General features: G+C 47.9%; 1 protein-coding gene across 6 annotated transcripts in view; it reads left to right on the forward strand.

Annotated features, from left to right (window-relative positions):
* ATXN7L1 (ataxin 7 like 1) overlaps positions 1 to 21606 on the forward strand; it is a 278049-nt gene that overhangs the window by 194085 nt on the left and 62358 nt on the right. For 2 of the 6 annotated variants that reach the window (XR_010747497.1, XM_066353681.1), the window contains exon 4: positions 18516 to 18626. The exons of 3 other annotated variants lie outside the window; for them this stretch is intronic. Coding sequence is in view for 1 of the 3 variants with exons in the window: in XM_066353681.1 (XP_066209778.1) it covers positions 18516 to 18626 (111 nt within the window). In the remaining 2 variants the exon portion in view is untranslated. Of the gene's footprint in view, positions 1 to 9553; positions 9600 to 18515; positions 18627 to 21606 lie in introns of those variants that run through there. One more of the 6 variants, XR_010747500.1, reaches the window with a different exon arrangement.

The following is a 21606-nucleotide window of genomic DNA, read 5'->3' on the forward strand; positions in this document are numbered from 1 at the left end:
GGACTCAGAGCAGGGGGAGGGGCAGAAGAAGGCGAGCCGCAGAAGTTGGTGGGTTTTCAAAGTTTGTCCTCACGTAATGACAGTGATACTCAGGTGTTTATACCATTTAAAAAACAAACCACCGCAAAACGATATACCAGCTAATGCATTCTCTGTTTGATTTTCTAGCTTGGCCTAACATCTTTGGGGCCCAGTGAGTGTTTGAATGAGAAGGAAAGCGGGGCACATTTGAAATCACTAAGCCAGAATTAGCACTCTATGAAAGGGCTTCTCATAATATTTACTAGAACAGTTGGCTAAAAACTGCTCTGCTTTGCCCACTGAGGCTGTGTAATTAAGTCAGCCCTTGACAGCTAAGTTGAGCACCTCCCATCTCTGTGTGGGCAGTTCCTGGAATTTGCATGGGCAAGTAGCACAATGAGTGTGAGTCCCAGTCTAATGGTCCAGGGGAACGTCCTAAATGAAACACTTCATCGTGCCTGAGGCTAAATATTTTAAGCCATATAAATTGAAATGGGAGGAAATGATAAGCATAGGCAAGGCCAAGTGAAAGGCCTTCCAAGTCGGGAGTCTGCCCTGGTCCAGGTCTTGGTGCCCTCAGACAGGTCCAGACCTCCTCACCCCCAGCATCACAACTCATACACACAAATGAAAATGGAGAGTTGAAATGGAAATTTCCAAGGTATTAAATGTGACCATTAGGCTGTGGCTTGGCGGAGTTATAACTGCTAAGGCTGCCAAGAGCAGATTTCTTTTTCTCCATGTTTTTCTCATCTTCAAAAGCAAGAGGGCTTGGGGGTTTTGTTGGGGGGAGAGGGCTTTCTTCCTGGTCTCCTTTAAGCTAGCTTGCAGAAAATAATGATAAGGATGCCTTGCTTTCAAAAGCATGCACTGTGTCTTCTCGTGCTAGCCCCGCAGCTGGGAAGAACAAGGCTAGCTAGCCCTTGGGTCCCAGTAGGAAAGGCTAGGATGTGGCTCCTGCATAGCAAGAGCCTGGGAGCTTGCACTTAGGACCACGTTATCCATCAGACCTTCACCTCCTCATTGCCCCAGCCAAACTGGGTGAGCTGGCTGCATTGCAGATGTTTGATACTCTTTGTTTCTCATTTGACCCAGATCTGCCCCTGTTCCTCATCCCCTTTCCTCCTCCAGTGGATCAGGTTGGAATTGAATTAGAGACCTGCTTTTTGAAGGCCTCCGGTTTGAGGTGTGTGTTGGTTTGTGTGTGTCTCCGCTAGCAGTTATTATGGGGGCTCTCACCCCACTGTATAAATAACCTCAGAGTGAATGCAGAGACATGAGTCCTCCAGGCCTTTATGTGGGAGTTGGAGAGGGATGACAGTGAATACTGAAAGGGTTCCCAGTCACCCTGCCCTTGGGCTTTTGCATTTGAATTGGCCAAACCCGCCCACCCTGCTATTCTTGAGAAAGTAAAGGCACTGCCATTTGCTGGCCTGTCAGTTCTGTCTCCTAGAGCAGTGGTCCCCAACCTTTTTTGGGCCACGGACCGGTTTAATGTCAGAAAATATTTTCACGGACCGGCCTTTAGGGTGGGACAGATAAATGTATCACGTGACCAAGACAAGCGTCAAGAGTGAGTCTTAGACGGATGTAACAGAGGGAATCTGGTCATTTTTTTAAAAAAATAAAACATTGTTTAGACTTAAATATAAATAAAATGGTGCCTGACCTGTGGTGGCGCAGTGGATAAAGCGTCGACCTGGAAATGCTGAGGTCGCTAGTTCGAAACCCTGGGCTTGCCTGGTCAAGGCACATATGGGAGTTGATGCTTCCTGCTCCTACCCCCCTTCTCTCTCTCCTCTCTGTCTCTCCCCCCCACTCTCTCCTTTCTAAAATAAATAAATAAATTAAAAAAAAATTTTTTTAATAAATAAATAAATAAAACGGAAATAATGTAAGTTATTTATTCTTTCTCTGCAGACCGGTACCAAATGGCCTATGGACCGGTACCAAATGGCCCACGGATCCGTGGCCTGGGGGTTGGGGACCACTGTCCTAGAGCATGTCTCCCCTCTCAGCCCCTCCTCACATCAGCCTGACAATACCTTTCAAACACCCTCCTTGCTAGCTTTAATTTCCCTCCCACCACAGCACCCCCACCCGTAGCCAGGAGAGAGCTCAATGACAGATCTATCTGCTCTTGGATTGATCTCCAAGTCCCACCAGCCTGTGTGTCTGGCTCGTTAGAAACAGTGAGCACTTGTGGGTTCCTCTCCTCTCCTGGCCCCCAGGGGAGGGTTCTTTCTGCCCCACACTCAGTGGGATGCCCGGGTTGGGTGGATCCCTGGTGAAAAGCAGCATTGGGCCAGATGATGTGATTCAGTTTGTCAAACTGTGAATGTGCTGGTGGCTACCTTACTCTGCCCCCACGCTATTATCTTTTTCTGGAAGGATAGCAGTGACAGACATCACAACCCACAAAAGTAAGAGGCCAAGCAAGGAAGTAAGCGGCTACATGTTGGTTTCTCCCAGGCTGTGGCTGGAAGTCGTGCAGTTTCAGACCTGCTGCTAGGCACCTGCAGACCACCTTAGCCTCAGGCCTCCAGAGTAGACAGGACCTGCGAGATGGCAAGGATAGACACTGTCCCCACCTTGGCCTTGCTACAATTTGCCATTGACATGGCTCATCCCAAACCAAAGAGGATGCGTTTGGTCTATGGTATTTCAGAAGTTAGGGGCCCCTTGTCTTCTGCCCGCCATACTCTACTTTCTCTCCTTTATTCAGTGAACATGAACAATTTTTAGGTAAACCAATTATATTAATCTTCTGGGCTTTCATAAAATTTCACAGACTAAGAGGCTTAAACATCTGAAACTCGTTTTTGCACAGTTCTGGAGACTGAAAGTCCAAGATAAGGTCCTGGCAGGGTTGGCTTCTCTGAAGCCTCTCTCCTTGGCTCGCAGGGCCTGTTTCCTCACTTTCTCTTCATATGGTTGTCCCTCTATGCGCATACAACCCTAGTGTCTCTTTTTTTTTTTGTAAGAACACCAGGCATACTGGATTAGGACTCCACCCTAACTGACTTCATTTTGATTTAACCACTTCATTAAAGACCTTATTTCCAAATACAGTTACATTTTGAGGTGTTGTGGATTGGGACTTCAATATATGAATTAGGTGTGTGGGGACAGAATGCAGCCTATAACACCAGTCAGCTAAGCCTGGTCCTGCTTCGACTCTGCAGGACCAGCAGTAGAACCCTGCAGTCACCACCAGGGCGCAGAGATGCACCTGTGACTCGTTCCTGCACGTACGTATGTAGAACCAGGCACCGTCTCTGTGTGGGTGCATCGTCCAGGAAATGCAGTAAGAGAAAGACACAAGCATGTTTAAACGTCACCAGTGGTTATGAAAGTCTGAGTTAGTTTGCATGTGTCCTGTGGTAATTCTCAGCAGCCCACCTATCTTGTGGGAGACTATTGTAGGAGTAGGATGAGTGAGAGTAGTTTGCAGGCCAGCAGGCTCCAAAAGTCACCTGACAGAAATTGGTTCCTTCTCCCTGGGCCTCTTCCTCCCAGTGGCTTTCTGTGCAGACTCCCTGATCTGTTAATAGATTCACTGGCATGATCCTCTCAGCATCTTGCCAACAGTTACGTGTAGGTATGTGTAAGATTGGTGGCAGAGGGCATCGTCCTGCAGGTTCTCATTGGATTCGGGCAAATGGTAAAGGAGCCAGACTCACAGGCCCCACAAGCAAAACAGCACTCCCCCGCCAAACAGAGCGGGCCCAAGTCCTGGCTCCCAAGCCCCTCAGCACCCCCCCCCCCTTCTACCTTTCTCCAGCAAAAAGCAAACAATGGCCCCTCCCAAGCAGGAAGGCAATCCGCAATTTGCAATCTGCCACCCTGAGGGCAAGCACAGCAGCCTTCATTGGCACTGCTCCAATACAAATGAGCAAACTTAAAAAACATTTGTTTACCCAACAATATATATTTAAAATCTGCCTGCAGCACTCATTGCCCCTGGAAGTTGGGAAACCAACCTTACACGGACTAGCAGAGGAGAGTTTAGCTGGTTATAACCTCACATTTTTGTATAAGATTTTATTTATTGATTTGAGAGAGAGAGAGAGAGAGAGAGAGAGAGAAAGAGGTGAGGAGGAGGAGCGGGAAACATCTACTCTCGTAGTAGTTGCTTTTTGTATGTGCCCGATCGAGCAAGCCCAGGGTTTCAAACCTGCAACCCACATTCCAGGTTGAGGCCTTATCTACTGCACCACCACAGATCAGGCTGTTGCCTCACATTTTAACTGCTGCTCTTTTCCCAAGAGCACATGGTAGGCCATGCCAGTTCTCTATCCCTCTTTTCCTGCTGTGGGACATCATGACTCTAGGTGCTAGAACCCTGCAGGTTGGCCTCTGACAGCCCTTTGCAACTTGTCCTGCCTCTTGTCTCAGCAAAGACCGTTTCTTCCCTGAGACAAACGCCCTTAGCTGAGACGAGAACAGGGCTTCTGGGGGCCTGCCCTGAGGATGTCTGAGCCAAAAGCCTGGTGTTCTTAGAAACTGTCATTTGGGACAGAAACCCAAGGATTAGTTGGGGGTCAAGCCACTGAGGAGCTAAAAGCAATCCTCCCAGCCCTTCATCACCTGCCAGATCTCTGCTGCAGTTACTCAGGCCCTGGTCTCCACCAGGTGCCCATGGAGAGACCTGTGTTCCCTCAGAGTCTTGGAAACTCCACTGGCCTTTGTAAGCCAGCCTGGAGTTTGTCTGAGATGAGAGGTGACTGCTGCTGGGAGAGAAGGTCAGAAACCTGTTGCGTTGTGGCAGTCGGGCTGCTCTGTGCTGAGAGACTGCCCTCTGGCAGCCTGTGTGCCTCTGCAGGGTCTTCCTCGGCTTAGCAGACTGGGTTCTACCAGTGGAAATGGTGTCTTCGAGAGATTTCTAACAGTTATAATCATCATACTCTTCGTTTATGTTTGCTTAGCCTGACTCAACTTTTAAACCACTTTTACATGCATGAGCTCATTGACAGGCAGGTATTGTTAACCTCGGAGCATGGAAATTCTGGAAGAATTTCCAGAATTGAGACTCCAGCTCTTGGATGCCGGTGCTCTTTCTATTGATTCCAGCTGCCTAATGTCTGGATGCCAATAAGGAGGGTAATTTGTCTGGGAACTGGAAAACCAGGGTTTTTTTCTATTACTGTGTTTGTTGTCAGTTACAAAGGCAACATTTGATTGCTCACTGCATGCAGTGCCCCCCTCCAAGAGCTCTGCCCATAGTCTGTTCAACCCCTGGTCAGAGGGGCTCCTGTGAGCCTCATTTGTCAGTGTCGATGGCATCCTCACCAGCGAAATGTGGGCCAAGTTACACACCTGCCCTGAGTGGCAGGTGGCTTGGTAGACTCACACCTCAGGAGTGTTTTTCACAGATCACTGTCACGCTGGCAGATGTATCGAGTTGCACACCTGGCCTTGTCCTCTTCCACATTACGACCGAGATTTTGGAAGATGAGTGGCATTAGTGGAAGGCTTGTCAAGTTTTCAGGTGGTAGATTTGGGAAGGAGAATGGTTACATTAATGAGTCAGTATCCAAAAAGATCTCAACAGGCTGGAACAGTAGACTCACTCCAACAAGATGACATTTTTAAAGGATACCTGTGGATACGCAGCTGGGCGGCAAAGTGTACGAAATAAGACATGGGTAATGAAGCTATCAGAAATAAAATATCTAGACTGGCTCTTCAGCAGCATTACTAATGTCCAAAACCTCTAGGAGCAGCTCGGACACATCTGTAATGTTCTTTCTCTGAGTCTCACAGTTTACAAAGGACAGTAGGAGTTAAGAGAACCCAGAGATCAGGAGGAATAGTGAAAATGACATTTTGTGAACAATGGTTTAAAAAGATATCTGGGGGCTCTGACTGTCTTAGTGGATAGAGTGGTGGCCCGGTGTATAGACGTCCTAGGTCCGATCCCCGATCAGGGCACACAAGAGAAGCGACCATCTGATTCTCTCCCCCTTCCTCTCCCCCTTCTCTCCCTCTTCCCTCTCCCACAGCCAGTGGCTCACTTGGTTCAAGCATCGTTGCTGAGGATAGCTCGGTTGATCTGAGAATCGGCCTCAGTCTCCGAGGATAACTTGGTTGATTTGAGCATCAATCAGATGGGGGTTGCTAGTGGATCACGGTCGAGGTGCTTGCAGGAGTCTATCTCCCCTCCTCTCACTTAAAAAAAAAAAAAAAAGACACCTGGAAATATTTAGCCTGGAGAAAGATTTCAGGGAACAAATACTTGGCAGGATGCTCCATGGAAGCGGCACTGGACTGGTTCAAGATGACACCAACAGGGCAGAAGTGGGGTTAATTTGCAGGCATTATAGAGCAGCTCCACGAGGGAAGAGCTGTCACATGGTGTGCACTTGGAAAACACCGTCCACTCAGGAGCCTGCAGTGGAGAAGCCAGGCAGGGCAGCCGCTTGTCTGGAGTGCAGGGTAGGTGACAATAGACAGAAAAGTGGTATCTTATTGTGATTTTTTTGTGTGTGTGACAGAGAGAGAGATAGAGAGAAGGAGACAGAGAGAGGGACAGATAGGGGCAAACAGGCAGGAAGGGAGAGAAATGAGAAGCATCAGTTCTTCATTGTGGCACGTTAGTTGTTCATTGATTGCTTTCTCATATGTGCCTTGGGGCGGGGGGGACTATAGCAGAGCGAATGACCCCTTGCTCAAGCCAGTGACTTTTGGGCTCAAGCCAGCGACCGTAGGGTCATGTCTATGATTACATGCTTATACCAGCGACCCTGCACTTACAACCCACACTCAAGCCAGGTGAGCCCATGCTCAAGCCATCAACCTTGGAGTTTGAACCCGGGTCCTCTGTGTCCCAGTCCAATGCTCTATCCACTGTGCCACTGCCTGGTCAGGCTCATTATGATTTTGATTTGCATTTTTCTATGACTAATGATGTTGATCTCCTTTTCATGTGTTTGTTGGCTGTGTGTATCTTCTTTTTTTATTATTTATTTATTTATTCATTTTAGAGAGGAGAGGGAGAGACAGAGAGAGAGAGGGAGGAGAAACAGAGAGAGAGAAGGTGGGGGAGGAGCTGTAAGCATCAACTCCCATATGTGCCTTGACCAGGCAAGCCCAGGGTTTTGAACCGGTGACCTCAGCATTTCTAGGTCGACGCTTTATCCACTGCGCCACCACAGGTCAGGCTGTGTGTATCTTCTTTGAAGAAATATCTGTTGAAGCCCCTTACCCATGTTTTGATTGGGTTGAGCCTGCCTGTTTTTAAATTTAGGATTATGGTTCTAAACCTCCTGCTCCTCAGCTGCTAAAGCAGTGTAAATATTGCATCCTTTTTTTTTTAAGATTTGATTTATTGATTTTATAGAGGGGGGCAGGCAATAAATAGTTGCTTCAGTCTAGCTTTTCATTGGTTGCTTGTTGTATGTGCCTTGACTAGGCAAGCCCCGGGTTTTGAACAGGCGACCTCAGCGTTCCAGGTCAGTGCTCTATCCACTGCACCACCACAGGTCAGGCTGCATCTTTTTATCTTAAGCTACCGGTTTGCTGACAACTTCGGCCACCTACTCATTACCGTGGCACCTGCAGTGAGAAGAACACCGTGAAAGAGGCGTGGCAGAGTCCCCAGTAGCACTGAGGGCTCTGAGAGGGCTGGCCCACGGCATCTTTTCGTAGCTCTGTCCTCCAGGTCATTTTGGAACTCTTAGAAGACAGATTCTAGGAAAGCTGTTGCATTTGCCTCTGGAAAGATTTGGACTCCTGGGCCATGGGCATGCCCTTTCACCTGTGTTTCTTCTAAGTATTGCAACATCTAGAAGGCCTCCTCTTGACTCTGACTGGGGGAAGTGTGCCATGAGCTCTAGACCTGCTGGCCTAGGGTCTGGAGGACAAAGCTCACAGCCTCACCCTCAGGATCAGGCCTGGACACTCCATCCAGCAGGGCTGGCTCAGGTGGGTGGTCAGATCACGCCCTTTCTTCCCCAATGGCTCCATTCCAAAGAAATGGAATTGGAGTCCTGCCTTGCCAACTAGCAGAGCCCCTCAGAAATCAGTTAAAAACTGATTTGTTTTTCTTTACTCTGGGAAGAACCTCTCCAGAAGAGGGGAAAATGAAGGCAAGAACCCAGAGGCCCAATGTCACGTTCTTGTGAATAATACTGTCATTAGAGGCTCCCTCTGGCTTTGGTTACATCGTCCACTGCTGACAGGATGGTCCCAACCTGAGACAGCCTCACCGAGTCCAGCAGGCGCTGCCTGTCTTACGTGGCTTGCTTCGAAATGATGCCCTCTCCCTGCAGTATGAAATGCCCCGCAACAGCCATGCTTCTGGGTCTTGGGAGCGTTAGTCTCTTAATGGTTTGTTTTTATTTTTTCTTATTAGAAGGCCAGATTTTATAAAGAAATGTTGGATGAAATACAGGAGAGATCCTTCTAGAAGACAAGTCGCCCAAAACACACTCTACCACTGGATTTTTTTAATTGAGGTGAATTTCACATAAAATTAATAATTTTAGAGCATACAGTTCAGTGGCACTGATTCCATTCACAATGTTGTATAACCATCACCTTTACAGTTAGAAAACATTCTCATTCCCCCTAAAGAGAGCCCGTGCGATTAAGCAGTTCCCTACCCCCTTCTCCCGGCCCCGGCAACCACTGATCTGCTCTCTGTGGGTTTACCTACTCTGGATAGTTCATGCCAGTGGAATCATACAACATGTGACCTTTTGTGTATCATTGTTGTTGTTTTTGTTTTTCTGTTGTTGTTGTGACACCTTAGTTGTTCATTGATTGCTTTCTCATATGTGCCTTGACTGCGGGCCTTCAGTGGACCGAGTAACCCCTTGCTCTAGCCAGCAACCTTGGGTTCAAGCTGGTGAGCTTTGCTCAAACCAGATGAGCCCGCGCTCAAGCTGGCGACCTCGGGGTCTCGAACCTGGGTCTTCCGCATCCCAGTCCGATGCTCTATCCACTGTGCCACCACCTGGTCAGGCTTGTTGTTTTTTGAACCTCCCCCCTCCACTCCTCCACTCTTCAAATCTGTCCTTTGCCAGAATCAGGGCATAAACTTTTAAAATATCCAGAATGAATGAAAATACTCTGTATAATGATGTCTTTTCTCTCTCCAAAGCAGAGAGCTAGGTATTACAGTGGGCTCTACCCATCAGGATGGACAGGCTTGAGGGAAGAGGGAGTGGAAAGGCTTGAGGCTCCTGCAGGCTGCCCGGTACCAGGTAGAGGGGCAGCAGCTTGCACGTGGCCATCACTCTGTGGGGCTGTAGGAAGGCCCAGCTCTTCCCCAACAGGGACTGATCAAATCAGCTTCAGAGGAGCCTGCTGCCTCTGACCACACCTTGTGTTTGCGGTTTAGGAAAACCCAAGTTCCTCTGCCAAATTCAGGATACAGCCCTGACTGTTCCGGGCTTTTCTTTCTGCCTTTCCATAATCGCATCTGGGTGTGCTCTCTTAAAGGGGAAGTGGTGCGTTCTGACTGGCCAGGGCCCTCCGCCAGGAGCAGGAAACGTTTCCCACAAGTCTTATTGCCCAGCTTGTCACAGGCTCAGCCTCCTTATCCTAACAGCAAGGCTGCCTCCTCGGGATGTGTAAGTGTGAGCACAGGGCACGCTGGCCACACAGGCTGGTGTGGGGCTGGGCCCAGGTCACAGCAGAGAAAGCCTGGCAGGCAGAGCACGCTGTCAGCCCACGATCCAGTTGGTGCCCGAGGTTTAGCAGAGACGGTGCTCCTGGCCCGTGGGCTGTGCCAGCACTGAGAGGGGCTGAGGCAGCGGAGGGCAGAGGAGCGGCCCCAGAAGGAGGTCGGGAGTAGGAGGCCGGCTTGGGGACCAGTCTATTTTGGACAGACCTTCTGGAGGCACAAGCCTCGGGGCCTGGGTGGCAGCGGAGTGGAAAATTTTATGGCATACCTGTCATAGCACCGGGAAGCCAGCTGTAGTGAACCTCACCAACCTGTCACCCCCACTTCCCTGCCTTCATATGCAGCTCCAAATATGTGCATTCATCTCTTTGGCAATTGTTTCTCTTTTTCATTTGTATATGTGATTTGTGTTAAGAAATATTTCAGGTCTCTTTTACTAAAACTTTATAATTGCTTAAAACTAGTGAGCTATGTTTTCCCTTCTGTCCTGTTCACGGATTGTCCTGGGTCCAGTGTGTGCACAACATGGGCCCCGAGTGGACCCTGGGGGCCAGCCTGCTGACAGACTGGCTGGCTCAGTGGGATGGTTGGCAGTGTACCTGGCCTGGCTACTAGCTCGGGGTCAGTTTCCTGTGTGCCTACGGAGAAATTAAGGGGAAAGCTCACACACACTCATGCAGGGTCAGTTGCTAACTCAGTGCCACAAGTGATTGAGTGGTAGGAAACCAAACCCTTGCTATATCTTAGACTCCTTTCTGCCCCATAGATTTTTGTTTATATATGGTGATGGTTGATCTTAAATTATGTAAAAAGTTTTATAATATTAATATAGTTCAGACCTTTTACTCCTAAAGAAGGGGACAGAGGGGAACAGAGGAGACTGGGGGGTGTGTCTCTGTTGGCATACATTGACGAGACACAACCACACCCTATTTCAAGACAACTTCCTGTTTGCCACTGCCAACTGCCACTCCACGGAGAACAGAAATGGCTCCGTTATTAGTGGCTGCTGTGGGACCACGACAGCTTGTGGGGTGAGTGGTTCTGAGTGACTGTGTGAGTTTAGCAGTGTGTTGGGACCTTGCACCTTCTGTTGTAGGAGATAATGCCCAGCACTCTTGAAATTGGAGATCTATACAGACAGAAATCAAGCAGCAGTGGCCTCTCCTTGCTCAGCCTGTGTTCCTTAAACAATATGCTCTACTAGGATTCTTATAAATGGGATAGTTTTAATTCAGGAACAGAGAGAAGGCAAAGCACTGCCCACTTAGGAGAGCTATGAGTTGTGTTTTATTTTAATGTGCATTCTCATGTATTCAAGGAGATTTTGTGAAAAGTCTGCTATGAGTTGGCACTGTGGTAGCCACCTTCCCTGTGTTATCAGTCCTCACAACACTCACTTCTTCAACAGTGAACCTAGTGAGTGCCTATTAGGGTGAGCCCTTTGGCCAGGGTTAAAAGACTGAGCAAGACACCTGCCCTCGAGGAGTGTTCAGTGACAGGATGCCTAGCCTAGTAAACCAACCACAGCGTGATGTGTGCTAACATGAGGCCCTTAGTTTGCTTTAGGGGCACCTTCCCATTCATAACTCTATAATGTAGGCATTATTTTTCCTATTTTTAGAGTTAAGGGAACTGGGCCTTATGGGGTTAAGTTATTTGTCCAAGTCATAGAGGTAATGAGTGACAGAGCTGGGATTTGAGCCCAGATCTTTCTGATTCCAAAGACAGCAGTGTTTGGTCCATATTCTCAGTGACTCCCAAAGCTAGCACAGAATGTGAGAATCACCTTGAGACAAAATATACCCTAAAAAGACAGATTTGGGGTCCTGGCCCCGCTGTTCCAAAAGTAGAGTCCTCTGCTGACCTGGTGGCCTCTGAGGTGTAAGTGTGGCCTGGGTACTTGCTCTGCCTCGTGCACCAGGGTTTTCCCTCCCTTCCTGTGGTCAGGGCCTGCCTGGGAAGGGACCGGGCTCTTTAATGTGCTTAGCCCATGGCAGCTGGGGAAAGGCCACTGATGTTGCCTCCAGAGAGTATTGGGGAGAGTCAATTTAGCTATTCAGGTATTTTTGACATTGGGAATCCCCTTTCATGGGTTTTCTCCCCAAAGATCCCTCAGACTGTGCCTCCTGCTCTGTGAAGCTTTGGTGGCCTGCTGAACCTGTCCCTGTGATGCCCTAGGGCCAGGGTGATGGCAGCTTGAAATCTTAGGTAGAATCTAGCTGCTTATCCTAAAACCGGAAGCCACCACTTTTCACCTAAATTATGTTTAAACTCATGTGACTTGTGCAGGGGGGATATTGGGTGGTTGTGATGAGCGATCACTCTGATGGAGAAGGTCCATGTCACTGGAACTCCTTGTCACCCCTCCACTCCATGTTGGCTCGTGGAGGACACAGCAACAGCTGGCATCCACATTAGTGGATGACCTCATGTGAAGAGGGTTGCAGAGTCCTACAGAGCAGGAGGGCTGTTTGTTTACCTCCAGTCCTTCAGGCAGCAGCTTGCCTCCTGAGGGGGAGCCTGTTCTCCACTGCTCAGGACAACGAGGTGGTGGCCAGCCCAGGATCTGGGGGGCACCTCCCCACCCTGAGGGGACCCTCTGCAATGACAGTGTCTATCTTATCACCACCCTTACCGCTCAGGGCCTGGCACATGGTACGTGCCAAGGAAGTGAGTGAGCGAATGAGATTTGACTTTGGCACACGCTTTTCTCTCCTTCCTACCTTTGTATCTGTACCTGTTTTCTCCCCTTTGCCCTCACTGGTTAAGCATATGTTACTGTTTATGTTTTTGTTGTTTGCTTGTTTTTAATCTTTTTCTTGCGTGGACTTAAACAGCTTTAAAAAAAGCTTATTAAGCAATCCATCCTTCATCCTTCCCTTTTTTTCATCTAAATACATTATATATTTATATATATATGTATATATTAAATGTTTTATGTTTTTATAAACTAATGATTAGTGTTAACATATTTTTGTGATATTTTTTAATTTTCTTGTGGGTTGTTTTTTTCTGGTGGATTTGTATTCTCACGTATTAGGGGAGCTTCTCTGAAGAGCCAGCTGTGAGTTGGCACTGTGGTAGCCACCTTCCCTCACAACACTCATTCAGTAGCAAACATAGTGAGTGCCTATCAAGGTGAGACCCTGGGCTAAGTGCCAGGGATGGAAGACCAAACAAGACATCTGCCCTTGACATTTCCTTAAATTTGAGATAACCCTCATACCTGTCACTTTCCATTGTTTTATCATTTTCAATTGTTTTATTATTGATCATTTAGGTTGATTTTGGTATTTTTTTACTATTGTAAACAGGGCTGCTGAGAATATCTTTGGGGAAGGAGAAATATTTTTTTTCTTTTTGTGACAGACAGAGAGAGGGACGGATAGGGACAGACAGACAGGAAGGGAGAGAGAGATGAAGAAGCATCAACTCTTTGTTGCGGCACCTTAGTTGTTCATTGGTTGCTTTCTCATACATGCTTTGACTGGGGGCTACAGCTAACCGAGTGACCCTTTGCTCCCCCTTGCCCAAGCCAGCAACCTTGGGCTCAAGCTGGTGAGCCTTGCTCAAACCAGATGAGCCCGCACTCAAGCTGGCAAGCTCAGGGTTTTGAACCTGGGACCTCCGCGTCCCAGTCCAATGCTCTATCCACTGCGCCACCGCCTGGTCAGGCAGGAGGAGGGATATTTCTTTGCAGTCTATTTTCTAGACTATATTACGAGATTACCAAATCAAAGGCTGTATGTGTGTTTTAGTTCCTGTTATTATCACAGATGCTCTTTGGGGAAATGTCATCCCTTGAAAGTGCCCAGCAGTGTGGACATGTGCTTGTTCTTCCACAGGTCTATACCTGCTGGTCTTTTCTTTTAGCTAGGTTAGCTGTCTAGTGAGGACATCTTTAGGGCCTGATGGCAACATTTCGGGGTCCTGGAAAGTCACTGCAATTCCCCAGATCCTACCCAGTGGTGGTTGATGCCACAAGTTGACACCTTAGTATAAATAACCAATAGAAGATTAGGTGTAAGGTGGAATGCTACTACCAACGGGGAGAGATAAGGAGGATCCCACACTGGCTAACTTCAGAGTTGTGTTCTGCTGCAGTGCGAAGGGAAGGGAACCTCCCAGCAGTTTGGCCCAGTGGACAGGGCACTGGCTCAAGGGCCAAGCAGGCCGGGGCTCTCCTCCAGCTGCTGAGGTCTGTATGACTTTGGTCTTGTGTCATGATCTTGCCGAGCTTTAATTTATCATCTATAACAAGGAAGCTAACAGTGGGGTTGTTGGGTAGATGACGTGAGCTGGTAGGTGTAAAAGTAGCTTGCACGGTGCCTGACACATAGTAGATACTCAGGAAATGCTGCTTCTCTTCCTGACCTAATGAATGGGCACAGAGTGACCAGATAGACTCCAAGCCAACCAAGAGCCTGGGAAATCTAAGATCTGAGCACGTGAGCCACCGGCCCACACTGGCATTTGTCAGAGGGCCCCATGCAGGGCATGTTGCCTAGCAGTGGGCAGAAAGTGACAGAGGAGAAGACCCAGCATAAGCTTACTGGTGACACACACCCATTCTGTAAGGAACCTCCCCAGCCACTCTGGCCCTGCTGCCTTTAAAGAGACATTCCAGCCCGAGGCGAGTGTGGCATTCCTGGCACATGAACAGCTTGGCATGCTGCGCCCACCACTCACAGCCTCCTTAGTCACTCGACTTTCCTGCTCTTCACTTCCTCCCCTCCTGAGGAAGGTCATTCAGTATCCCTCCTCTGACCACCAGGGCGCTATATTTAGTGTCTAACTACAGTTGTGGCCAATGAGACCGCAAGCTCAGATTCTCGCCCCGGCTCTTCCACTTAATAGCCTTGTGGCTTCGAGCAAGTTTCTGAAATGCAGTTGGCCTCAGTTTCCATAGCTGTAAACTGGGGAAATGCTTACCTCACCAGGTGGTTCCTACATGCCCCCCACCACCACCACCTCTTGCTGAGGTCTCTGCTCTGCCCTCACCCTCAAGGTCCAGTTACTTTTGGAAGAAGGTCCTTGGAATTCCGAGTTGTCTTTTATGGAAAGCATCCTGACCACAGCTACTAAAGCTGATAGAATTCATTGATAAGCTAAAACCTGGCTAATGATTTGCTATGTTCTTGCTCTCGGGGTGGAGACTGGCGCTGTCAGATGAGAAAGCCAGGTGCTGGGCTAACCTGAGTGAGCCTGCCCACCGTGGTGGGCCACCGTGACTGTGGTGCCCCAAGTCTGTTAGAAGGTACTGGTACCTTAAACGCCATACTGGAAAATTCCCAACAAGTTCTTTCTGAAACGGGCACCAGACTCTACTCTGGGTGTTGGGTCTGCGCAGGGTTTTGGATGCAGGATATTGATACTGTGAGTATGAAAATGTCTTCATGAATAAGCACAGAGGGAGGGGAGGGCTCTGAATTTTTACTGAAGTGGAATCTCCTGAGAGCCTGGTGGATTTCACCCGCAGAGAATAAGGGGGGAGAATTGTGAGCACATTAGGGCTCCCTACGCTTAACAGAGAGTTTTTAAATGCTGAGAATCAGGGTCTCCAAGTGTCCACTCTGCTGGTCTCTGGGACCATGCCCCAGGGTCACTCGTGGATGGCTAAGGTGGATATGGTACAGTATGGTCTTAGGACAGCCAGCTGCAGAGACTCGATCTGGACTGCTTGTGATGGAAATGTAAAAAAGCAAAAGGATTTGTTTTTTTATTTCTTTGGTCCTGTGGTCCCCAACTCTTTCAGGCTGTAGCATGGGGCTGCTTATTGGTACCTAAAAGCTGCCCAAACACCTTGTTTCTTTCCTCTCCATAGGGGAGTCAGGTGCCCTGCTGAAATGCCCAGTGTGTAGGGGGGTAGTGGGCTCTTGCAGGTGTTTCCCAGCCGAAGCAGCCCTGGTGCTTCAAGGTGGTAGAGCTGAGTTAAAACCACAGCCTCTAAAGATATGCCCAGCCAGTTTCTTCATCTGTAGAATAGAGGTAACAGTAGCACCTCTCTTAGGGTATTGCAAGAATTAAATGCCATAAGGTAAATCAAGTATTAAGTAGCGTGCCTGGCACATAGAAAAGTCTTAGTAAATTATTGTTACTACTGGCCAAAGGAGAGAAGGGGTGAGACCAGAGCTTATTGATCCCAAAGCACTCACGTAGGTGGTATTTGATGTAGTAGACACTTAATTCTGCATGGGCGTCTGACAGTGATTTCATGTTTCACTTCAGTAGGTAAGTGGTACTCATATTCAACATTAGTACTATATAGATTAGTTTGTTCTTTCTGTCACACAATCTGTTTTGTTTGTTTTTTTTCAGAGAGAGGGATAGACAGGGACAGACAGACAGGAACAGAGAGAGATGAGAAGCATCAATCATTAGTTTTTCATTGCGCGTTGCAACACCTTAGTTGTTCATTGATTGCTTTCCCATATGTGCCTTGACTGTGGGCCTTCAGCAGACCAAGTAACCCCTTGCTGGAGCCAGCGACCTTGGGTTCAAGCTGGTGGGCTTTTTGCTCAAACCAGATGAGCCCGCGCTCAATCTGGCGACCTCAGGGTCTCGAACCTGGGTCCTGTGCATCCCAGTCCAACGCTCTATCCACTGCACCACTGCCTGGTCAGGCCTGTCACACAATCTGGAAAGAAATGTGTTAAAGAGCTATAAACTATTTCAACCTTTTACTATACCTTAAAGAAATGATCCTAAATCACTTTTTAAGTAAACTTTTTTTTTTTTAAGCGAGAGAAGCAGAGACACAGAGAGAAGGACAGACAGACAAGAAGGGAGAGAGATGAGAAGCATCAATTCTTCCTTGTGGCACCTTAGTTGTTCACTGATTGCTTTCTTATATGTGCCTTGACCAGGGGCCTCCAGCTGAGCCAGTAACACCTTGCTCAAGCCAGCAACCTTGGGCTCAAGCCAGCAATCTTTGGGCTCAAGCCAGCCCAGCGTTCAAGCCTGCAACCTCAGAGTGTCAAACCTGTGCCCTCTGTGGCCTAGGCTGACTCTCTGTCCACTGTACTACCACCTGGTCAGGCAATTGTTCTCTCTCTTTTTTTTTTTTTTTTTTTTTCATTTTTCTGAAGCTGGAAACGGGGAGAAACAGTCAGACAGACTCCCGCATGCGCACGACCGGGATCCACCCGGCACGCCCACCAGGGGCGACGCTCTGCCCACCAGGGGGCGATGCTCTGCCCATCCTGGGCGTGGCCATATTGCGACCAGAGCCACTCTAGCGCCTGAGGCAGAGGCCACAGAGCCATCCCCAGCGCCCGGGCCATCTTTGCTCCAATGGAGCCTTGGCTGCGGGAGGGGAAGAGAGAGACAGAGAGGAAAGCGCGGCGGAGGGGTGGAGAAGCAAATGGGCGCTTCTCCTGTGTGCCCTGGCCGGGAATCGAACCCGGGTCCTCCGCACGCTAGGCTGACGCTGTTCTCTCTTTTTAAAAAGCTAGACAGCTGACCTGTGGTGGCGCAGTGGATAAAGCGTCGACCTGGAAATGCTGAGGTTGCGGGTTCAAAACCCTGGGCTTGCCTGGTCAAGGCACATATGGGAGTTGATGCTTCCAGCTCCTCCCCCCCTTCTCTCTCTGTCTCTTCTCTCTCTCTCTCTCTCTCTCTCTCTCTCTCTCTGTCTCTCTCTCTCCCTTTCTCTCTCCTCTCTAAAATGAATAAATAAATAAATAAATTTATAAAAAGCTAGACAGTAGGTAGATAGTAGGAGAGTGGCCAAGTAATTTAGAGCATATCAATGATTATCACCTAAGCATTTCAAATGACCTGTATAAGGGGGTTAGAAATGTATAAATAGAATAATGTCAGTTGAAAAATAATACTGTAGTCCAAAATATCAATTGATTACAGTCTTGTTAACATATATCCATTAACAAAGAATGAGAAAGTCTGAAGGGACGTGCTCTTTTTCTCTAAAACTGCTTCCGTCTATAAAGTATTTTAACCGAGTAAAAACACAGTGTTCTATAAAGTTTTTCTGGGCAGGGCAAATGGAATTTAAATAATTATAAGGATCTACCTCTTGTTTTGACCAAGGTATACTCTTGGTCAAAACAAACAAAAAAATGAGTAAGCCCAAAGTAGGTGAGGGCTTGTAGCAGAATGATTATAAAATAAAACTGGAACATGTTACTCAGAGACATTCTACCTGCACAGCTACCGGTGCATCTTTTTCCAAGAAACTCAGACCCTGTGTTCTATCAGCAGCCCATCCCACCTCTCTGCCAAAAGGCAAACCTGTACAGATAGGGAAACACAGAGTAAATAGGAATTGGATCTTGCTGAAAAAATTATCTTCCTGACCCAGGGCCAGTCCCACCCATTTTCAAAAGCTTAACTGAGTGAAGTGTAAAGCCCACCATATGAGTGAAGCTCAGACCCCTCTGACCACGGTCCCCACATAAAGCCTCACATAGCCTTTCTACAGGCACTGGTGGCTGATAAGCTGATTCTCTGGAGGCTCAGCGGACAGAGGTCCAGATCTCTTTGTGAGATATCTTGAAATAGTGTAGATTTAATTCAGTCTGAACAACATGGAACAGTTTCACAAATAGGAAATACATTTTTAATCTGTTATAATACAAAATCACACACACACAAATTCAGGGTAAAAAATTCAAGTGTTGATGAATATCTCTCATGTGTAACTCGTTCTTTCAATTGGTTGTGTGGGGCAGGTTGGCAGGATCACTAATCAGGATTCTCGAGGAAGGTGATTTTAGAATTGCTGGCCTGGCCCGTTCACTTTGTCCTAAGTGGCTCCCTTCCTTGTGATTTATCTTTGATTGTTGTTTACATTACTTTTAAGTCTTGGTTTAGCAAAGTAAAATTTCTCTTTGTTATCAAGGCTCATCTCCCACCGGAACTGACGGACATTTTTGCACATCCCTCGCCCCACCCCCTCCAGCCAGCCTGACAAGAGTGAGGGAAGACTGCAGGAAAGATCCAAACAGTAGTGGTAAAAAGCAAATCTTATTTTAGTTTTGGAAATCTCTGCCAAAAAAGAAATTGCTAAGCAAGACATTTCTGAAGGGCAGGAAGAACTCTGGGTTGGAAGTGAAAGGAGTTGGTTCTGGTCTCAGCGTTCCCTCTCACTGGGTCTGCCCTGCCCTGCGAGCTAGTGACAGAGACGCTCTCTAGCTGATGAGCTCCTCAGTCAGCATGGAGCTGGGATGAGCAGGCTTTGAAGATCCAGCTCTAACTTTCGGTGATTCTGATTCCTGTACTGCCTAGTTTCCTGCCTCCAGATCTTGGCCACGGGACACCCCACTTCCTTCCTTCCTGCGAAGTGGCGAGGCCTCATTGCTTGTGTGGCCATTGGCCCCGACCTTGGCGAGTCACCTCACCTCTCCGGGTCTTCTCTGACCAGTCAGGCATGAGGGGAGTGGAGACGCCTGGCTGCTTCCTGCCTGTCTCACAGGGGTTGTAAAGGCCAGTGCAGTTTTACGAAGGATGAATTCCTCCAAGGAAGATCCTGCCCGACTAAAATATTTCAGTCCTTCAGCTGTAATTATTGCTATAACATTCAGGAACCATGAGGGATGAGAAGAGAAGGAGCAGGTGTAAGTATGCCTTGTATTTATGATAATGGAGTGGAAAGAGGCTGTAGAAGCCATCTAGGGACCCACTTCATTTACAGATAAAGACATGGAAAGTAAGAAGATTTAAGTGATGAACTCTGGGCTATAAGCTCACTGATGTGGTGTGGTTGGCACTGGAGCCTAGGTCTCCTGGCTGCTCGCCAGGGTTCTTTCTGGTACATCAAAACAGAGGCCCTGGAACTAGCTCTTGGTTTTCAAAACTTTCAACAGATGGCTCTGTAAACTGAGCATGCCTCGACAGTCTACACTGATTGTATAAAGAAAAATTACCTGTATAGTTATTCAGTGGAGGCAGCATATGAATACTGGTCAGGCAAAAATACCCATCATTCAAATGGTTCTCAAAAGTCCACCTCCCCCCGCCCCTGCCAACTCCCACGTCATCAGAGGACTAGAGTCAGTCTGCTTTGAGACAACCTGATAGGTGTTGGTACACAGGAGCACAAGAAACTCCGAAGTCCCTTTCAGATAGCCAAGGTCAGTCTGGCTTCCTTCTCCTAGGCCAGGAGCTGGAATAGCAGCCAGCAACGTGCTGGTAAGAAGAGCCTGAGACTCAGCTTAGAGATGGAGGGAGCATATGCTTGGCGCTCTTTGCCTCCCACCTTGTTCACATCACGTTTAACCAAAATTCCAGATTTGCAATCTCCAGGTCTTCCCTTCAGGACACTTGTTATCATCTTGTGTTTATTGAACACACATTAATTAAACACTAGTTATAGGTGGGGTCCTGTAGTAGGCACAAGAGAGCCAGAGACGACTTAGGATTTCAGAGCCTTTGTATTTGGGGATCCAAGATTCCTTCCTGTAACATTGTACAGAGTTTTTGGGCATGTATAAATGTCATTTTTCTTGGGAGAGGGTCCTTCAGTTTTATCAAATTTGTTACCTATAACAGTTAAGAACCACTATAGTTGGTGGACACTAAACCTTTTTGCACTTGCAGTCAAGTCGGGTGTGCACATCCTGTGCATCGAATCAAGACCGCAGGGCTGACTGAGTGTGAACAAGTGAGGCATGTCATGGCCGAGCAGCTATAACCCCAGACCTCAGTGAGCCCTGGAGAGGCCACAGCTGGCATGTGGACAGATACTGGGCCACTCTTGGCTCTCAGAGACTCTTTTATTCAGGCCTTGCTGGTCCTTCTGACCAACAGTGACCCTGCTGCTAGTCAGGTTCAAGAATTTCCTGCGGGTTCTTTTAAGAGTCTTGCTCTCCTCTCCACTTCAAGAGACCATTTAGCCTCTGAGTAGCTGCCTGGGACCATGTTGGCTGTATGTTCGTCCATCTGTGTTCAGGTGACACCTGGTGTCCCCTCGGCTAGTCCTATGGAAGTTGTTTTGCAGAAGGAAGGCCTGGTAAATCCCTCCCATGAAAACCTTGGTTTAGTTTAGTGTATCATTTGACACAGAGGTTCAGTTACTAGTTGTGGGAGAGGAGTGGATGTCAAGACAAACCATAGTCAGTAGGCAAAAAAAATAAGCTTAAATATGTATATTTACCTTTTTTAATGTTTATTTTATTGATAGTAGAGTAAGAACAGGAGAGAATAGGAGAGAGACAGGAACATCTGTTCTTGTATGTGCCCTGACTGGGGATTGAACTGGCAACCTCCATGCTTCAGGTCGAAGCTCTAACCAACTGATCCACCAAGGCAGGGCTAAATATGTGTATTTTAAGTTACTGATCGGAGTTTCCACTGATATTTGTAGAAATGTTATTTTAAAAATTATAATAGCCTGACCAGGTGGTAGCACAGTGGATAGAGGGTCAGACTAGGTCGTGGAAGACCCAGGTTTGAAACCCTGAGGTCACCGGCTTGAGCATGGGTTCACCAGCTTGAGCGCAGGGTCACTGGCTAGAGCGTGGGATCATAGACATGACCCCATGGTCACTGGCTTGAGTCCAAAGGTCACTGGCTTGAAACCCAAGGTCGCTGGCTTGATCCCAGGATCACTGGCTTGAGCAAGGGGTCACTCGCTCTGCTGTGGTTCCCCCGGTCAAGGCACATATGGGAACACAATCAACAAACAACTAAAGAGCTGCAACAAAGAACTGATGCTTCTCATCTCTCTCCCTTCCTGTCTCTCTGTCCTTATCTGTCCCTTTCTCTGACTCTCTGTCTCTGTAAAAAATAAGAAGTTATAATAAATTGCATAAAGGCAACTTCTCACTCAGAAAAAAAAGACAAACCTTAGTCAGAACCGGGGCGTCAGGTATGCAGACATTGCAGGATCAGTGTTTCTCTTTTTTCTCTTTGCCTGTTGTGAGTTTGGCGTGAGTGTGGGAGAGGCTCACTCACTACAGACGATGTACTGAGTTCTGTTCTTTCTCCCTCTT

This window comes from Saccopteryx leptura, chromosome 12 (genome assembly GCF_036850995.1).
Source record: "Saccopteryx leptura isolate mSacLep1 chromosome 12, mSacLep1_pri_phased_curated, whole genome shotgun sequence".
NCBI lineage: Eukaryota > Metazoa > Chordata > Mammalia > Chiroptera > Emballonuridae > Saccopteryx > Saccopteryx leptura.